The sequence below is a fragment of the Heptranchias perlo genome, assembly GCF_035084215.1.
Source record: "Heptranchias perlo isolate sHepPer1 chromosome 15 unlocalized genomic scaffold, sHepPer1.hap1 SUPER_15_unloc_1, whole genome shotgun sequence".
NCBI classification, from domain to species: Eukaryota; Metazoa; Chordata; class Chondrichthyes; order Hexanchiformes; family Hexanchidae; genus Heptranchias; species Heptranchias perlo.
The window spans coordinates 1,900,174-1,906,298 of NW_027138214.1; the positions used below are offsets into that span (position 1 = coordinate 1,900,174).

The 6,125-nt window shown below is 49.1% G+C and overlaps 1 protein-coding gene across 1 annotated transcript; it reads right to left on the reverse strand.

Moving 5' to 3' along the window:
- Positions 1–807: 807 nt before the first annotated feature.
- Positions 808–4,786, reverse strand: zgc:101583 (uncharacterized protein LOC494104 homolog). The gene is made up of 2 exons (XM_067976825.1): positions 4,582–4,786; positions 808–3,716 (listed from the first exon to the last, which is right to left on the reverse strand). Exons 1-2 carry the CDS (start codon positions 4,766–4,768, stop codon positions 3,106–3,108), a joined length of 798 nt encoding a protein of 265 aa, XP_067832926.1. The 5' UTR covers positions 4,769–4,786; the 3' UTR covers positions 808–3,105.
- Between the last annotated feature and the right edge of the window lie 1,339 nt (positions 4,787–6,125).

Consider the following 6,125-nt stretch of genomic DNA (forward strand, 5'->3'; position numbering starts at 1 on the left):
AGCTCAGAAACCCTTAGCCTGAGTTCGAGGAACCGGAGGTGGCCTGGTGTCATTGGCTGTAAAGCGCTTTGGGATGTCCTGAGGTTGTGAAAGGCGCTATGGGAATGCAGGTTCTTTCTTTCTTTCAGGGTTACTGGACACTGATCGGGACCAGGAATGCCAGCTGACCTCTCCCCTCCACAGCTCGGAGGCACTGCCCTAAGACCAGCTGACTCGACATCAACGCTGTATGGTCCAATGACACACTGGTTTTACCAGCTGAGCTCAGAGAGATCAGGGTGAATTGTGCTTGACCTCCATGTCAGGAACTGGAGAATTCAAAAAGTTACCATCCAAAGGTTGAGAGTGCGCTCATTTATCAACTCACAACTGCTCAATAGTTCATTTGCACTTTGTGGAATCTTGCTGTGCACAAGTGTATTTATCTGCATTACAGTGACTGCACTTCAAAAGCTATGATGATCATGAGAATGTGAAAAAGTGCCACACAAATACAGGTTCTTCATCTCTCTCTACACCAGTGTTGAGAGACAAAATCCCATTGATTTCTTTGCAAGAATCAATCACAAACATTCTCCCCACACAGTGATGGGACAGGGTCTGTCTCTGTGATTCAGTGTTCCACTCATTTCATATTCCACAAGCAGGCAGTCTATGAACAGAGACACAAAGTGCCACTGGGGAGTACGGGAGAAGTGAAGGTGGGCTACATACACCCTCAAGATATTACAAGTGTCGTTTTACTGACATCCAGAGAGACCCCTGGTAAATCCTGTTGCAACAGAAACTCCTGCAACACCATTGTCATTAGTATCACAAAAATATATTTTATTATTAAAGACATTGTATCAACAGTTTGAGTCAAGTTAAAGCATTTTGAGCAGAGAAGTGCAGAACAATGTCAGACAGACCAAGTTAAATAGGAGTACCTGGGATATCAGTGAGGGATCGGGAGGGGGGTGGGGGGAAGATCCATCAGAAATGCTTGCTGTGGCGCCTCATTCAGCAGAATGACAGAAAATTGCACCAGGAGTTAATTTTAATGTAACCCACCCGTCGGGAAACTGATGGGATCAGGAGCAAGACTGGTTTTACACTCCACCAATTTTACCTCCATTGATGTCAGTGGACAGTAATATTGGCCCGGGTGTTAAACCAGCATTACCCCCGATTCCGTGGGATTCCCGTCCGGCGAGTGAGGTTCAAATTACCCCCATGTGTCAGGCAAGTAGTTATCCAGTACGATATCAGCATCAAACACTCCCAGGGCAGGTACAGCATGGGTTAGATACAGAGTAAAGCTCCCTCTACACTGTCCCATCAAACACTCCCAGGGCAGGTACAGCACGGGTTAGATACAGAGTAAAGCTCCCTCTACACTGTCCCATCAAACACTCCCAGGGCAGGTACAGCACGGGTTAGATACAGAGTAAAGCTCCCTCTACACTGTCCCATCAAACACTCCCAGGGCAGGTACAGCACGGGTTAGATACAGAGTAAAGCTCCCTCTACACTGTCCCATCAAACACTCCCAGGGCAGGTACAGCACGGGTTAGATACAGAGTAAAGCTCCCTCTACACCAACTTCAGGAATGTGCTCCCTGCTCCATTCGTGTGACAATTTTCCATTTCTGACCCTCACCATTCTAGTACGTGTTCTAGGAGAATCAGGTTAATGTGGACCTGAGGGGCACATTGTGCTGTTGGCTTGTGCTCAAGAACTGGACTGAACACCCAGATTCACTCCACTCCTCGCACTCTGCCAGCTGTTTAAAGAATCGCCCCAGTCTACAATTTCAATGTGATATTTAGGATGACTAGATATTACAACGTAGCATTAATAAAAAGGTAAAAAAAACCTGTGCTAAGTGATTCAGTGCAAACTATTCCTATCACTCATCTTTGGCTCACAACACTGGGACGAGGCAGAGCTCAAACAGTCCGCCAGCAACCCATAGGCTCATGGATCTTATTACACCTGCAGCTTGTGGGAGATGACTGCTCCAGGCTGCGACATGGGATCGGCCAGGTGGCGGTTTGAGAACGGAGCCGGCTATAGCATTCGGAGCGCGGTGAATGGGCGCAGTTACAGCCTGTCCCAGAGGAGAGCACACACTCCCATTAACTGTCATGGTGGGTGAAATCTTTGTACTGTGCCCGCTCGAACTCTCAAGTTTGTTCAATTTCATGTTGTGTACTGTTGAAGTTTGGTTGTGTCGGGCTGCAGTGTTACTGGGGCAAGTACTGACAGCTACACATTTGTGACTGGTGGTGTTAGTGATGGGAGCAATTGGAACAGTAAACATATTGGCACCAAAACCTTAAATCATGACAGCAGTGCCATTTCTAAACGCTCACCATCCCTCTTGCATATTATCCAAGCCTTTCTATACTTTAAACAGTCAATTTAGTGCATAGGTTATCAAAGTAGGGCAAGAAGATGGTGAAAGATTGTGTCAGGTTTGTGTTTTGCTGACTTACCAACACATTATTTTTGTCGCTGTACACACTAATAAAATCTGTTTTCTGCCCCTTTTCATTCAGGTCTCTGACACAGTATTTCAGAAGTTAGATGAATGGTTCACCCAGCCATGTCTCCCAGCCCTGGGAGCAGGTCAATACTGGCAGGGGTCCCACACCGAGAAACGTTAGGTGGACCCTCTCACTCACTCTGTCGGAGCCCACTGCCACACCCCCTCAAATACAGAGCGAGAAGGGGCAAATGTAATTCTCTCCTGCCCTAATTGTTCTGGGGTGTGATTTTATGCTCACAACGTCAGTGCTGGGGAATGAGGGCAGTGATTTGCAAACAAGCTGTGCACTGGCCATTTAAATGGAATGGGCCAGGTTTGGTTTGGTTCAAACAGCATTGGCTCGAGCTGTGGAGGGACTGCACTGCTTCACAAACCTTCGAGTCAAAAGGAGGAAGAGAATCTGCCGCCAAGAGCACACGCTGGGTGAAACAGGAGGACACGGGCTTCAACTTGGAGCAGCGATCTCAGGAGTGCAGGGCACGAAACGATGAACCTGAATTGTGTGAAGGAATCGGAAGGACTTGTAATGCGTTTCGTGGCTCAGCATCTCCTCCACGACAGCCCCCGTCCCTCAGATGAAACAATGTAGCGTCCCGTCCTGGCCTGGACGGCTGGGGATTCCAGTCTCCTGGTCTGGGAGAGCTTGGTACGGCTGGCTCCTCACTGCCCCACTCCACGGATCGCCTTTCCTGAGGAATGGGGGCAGGGTGCCCTGTGTCCAGCTGATGTTCTTGTAGGCGTGAAGCAGGAAGATCCCGAGAACGATAGTGACGAACCCGCTTATGGTGCCTGCGATGTTGTCGACGGTCATGTGATACCACTCCTTGAACAGGATGGCCGAACAGGTCATGACGGCGGTGGTGAAGAAGACGTAGTAGATGGGCGTGACGATGGAAGTGTTGAAGATGTCCAAGGCTTTGTTCAGGTAGTTGATCTGGATGCTGACACAGGCAATCAGGCAGACCAGCAGGACCCAGGTCACCGGGTTTGACAGGACAGGGTGGCCCATAAACAGCTCCTTGATGGCGATGCCGAGCCCTTTGACGCAGGAAACGGAGAGGGAGCCGATGATAGAACAGATCAGGATGTAGACCAGGATGTTCTTCTGCCCATACCGTGGGGCCGCCACCAGGATCAGGACTAGGCAACTAGTGACAACGCACACCGCAAACACGATAAAACCTGCAACTCACGAACAAGGACTGACTTTAGATGGCAATCTGTTTAAGCGATGGCAACCATGCCTACTGAGCTAGCACAGCACACAGGACAACAAACTGACAGATAGTCAACTCCCCTCAGACAAACAAATCCAACGACCACAAATCTGGAATGTCCCAAGGTGCAGGGTTTTGATAGAGTAAATAAGGAGAAACTATTTCCACTGGCAGGAGGGTCGGTAACCAGAGGACACAGATTTAAGGTGAGCAGCAAAAGAACCAGAGGGGAGATGAGCAGTTTTTATGCAGCGAGTTGTGATGATCTGGAATTCACTGCCTGAAAGGGCGGTGGAAGCAGATTCAATAATAACTTTCAAAAGGGAATTGGATAAATACTTAAAACAGAAAAATTTACAAGGCTATGGGGAAAGAGCAGGGAGTGGGACTAATTGGATAGCTCTTTCAAAGAACCAGCACAGATACAATGGGCCGAATGGCCTCCTTCTCTACCGCATGATTCTATGTCGACATATGAAAATGAAAAAAGCCCCCACAATTTACAATAACCTAGAATAGAGTGCAACTGTTGGTTGCTGCTGTCTGTGTTTATCAGATTTCTTCAAACTCAAACTGAATCATTACAGAAAGAAAAACTGAACGATACGGGAGCATTAACAGCCCAACAGTTTAAAGAGGGAGTCTGATCTCAGCCAGACAAGGCAGGACCGTGCTGGGGACTACTCCTAAACGGTGAGGATTGGCAGGTAATTGTGGAAGAGACCGAGAGGCCTCTCCGTCTCCATCTCCAGCAAGGGGCTGGAGACGGACAGCTGTTTATACAGAGTACCAGGTCTCTATCAGTTTTTACACTGCGATATTTGCCATACCCGGATCTTTGAGCTTTTGCACCATTTCAGCCAAGGTGGCGACCTCCTCCTCCTGCGGAGCGTGGATTACCATCACCGTGGACCCCACAACGCTCAGGACGCAGCCGATCTTTCCGTGAAGGTTCAGGCGTTCGTTTAAAAAGTATGAGGACAAAAGTGCACTGGGGAGAGGGGAGAACAATGTCATCCGATGAACAAACACAAGGACCCGACAGGAAGCAGGGGAGACAAATCAATCCTCACAAACCCCAAATACCCCACTCCACACACACTTTCCCCTCCCCACATCCTGTGTTGACATCTCGACTCATTCTCCCCCTGGATCTCCATCACCTCCCACACTCGTCTCTCCCTCCTATGGGTCTCCTAGCGGCTGGCACACGGTGCCATGAGCAGAAGCCTGGGATTCAGCAGCGATTGGCGGGGGGGGGGGTGGGATGGGGGTGGGGAGCGATCAGGGTGAACTGCAGGCAGCTGTTGGGAGGGTGCAGTGTAAGGGACATTTCCCCCCCCCCCCGCCCCAGACAGACGCACTCCTCTCTTCAGGTCCGCACCACCCACCAAATGTCCCAGCTCAGGACGATCTCCCACAATCTCCTCAATGCTAGAGTGACCGAGAAGCTGGGTTTCCTCTCTTGTGCCTCAACAACTCATCACTCATTATGAAGAGCACCCAGCCCCTTAACTGGTCCCATGGCTGGGGAGGATTTCCAGCCTTCCTCTCACTCCATCGCTCCATCTGCAGAGTTCTTCATCAATCAACTACATTGATCCCCAGGGGATTGTGACTGAGAGCAGTCGGGTAATTACCGCTAAAAGCAGCTGTACTTACACAAACGTGTACATCCCCGAGCTGGTTAGTGTGCTTTTATCTAAAAACTCGTCCTGATGTCAAAAGTGAACAGTGCTTGAAACGGTTAGTGTGCGGATTTTTATAAGAAGCTCCATTCTGGATGGTTGCCCTGCGGGGAGTGTACTGTTACTGAGCTTGGTGTTACTGAGAGGGATGGAGCAGGGACTGGCGGGTGATCGATCGGGCACTGCATTACACAGCAAGCTTCAGAACCGTGACTTCAACAGCTCAGCACTGTTGGCCACTTATATACCAGAAAACCCACTTATACAAGCACTGACTCAAAGCATTCAAACCCCGCCCAAGACCACAGCCGGTCCTTTGAGATGACAAATCGACATTTATGGGAATTAAGGCAGAGAAGGCAGGGAATGAAACTGGAAGAATCTTTGGGGAAACAAATTAGCAGCCACACCTCAAAACTGTAACCCTCCCTCGAGTTTATGCAGCCCGTTGGATGTTGTGTAAATCGATCTTTACTGAGCAGCACGCTGTGATGCAATTAATCTTTCCACACATGAAAATTATGCAAGACCAAAACTGACATACTTCAAAACTGTTCAGCTAAGACCCGGATTAACTCGAAGTAAGGTCACCAAGTCCTGGTTGGGGAAAATCCTTCGACCAGGTGAGCTGTAGTTACTGAGCAGCGACGGAGCGGTGGGTTGGATTGCTCACTAAAATATTTCCA

Excerpts from the sequence above, each read along its gene's own strand:
- zgc:101583 (XM_067976825.1), bottom strand. The coding sequence starts at position 4,768 with ATGACATTGTTCTCCCCTCTCCCCAGTGCACTTTTGTCCTCATACTTT. Across the intron at positions 3,717-4,581 it reads GCAAAAGCTCAAAGATCCGG|GTTTTATCGTGTTTGCGGTG; the intron begins GTATGGCAAATA and ends CGTGAGTTGCAG.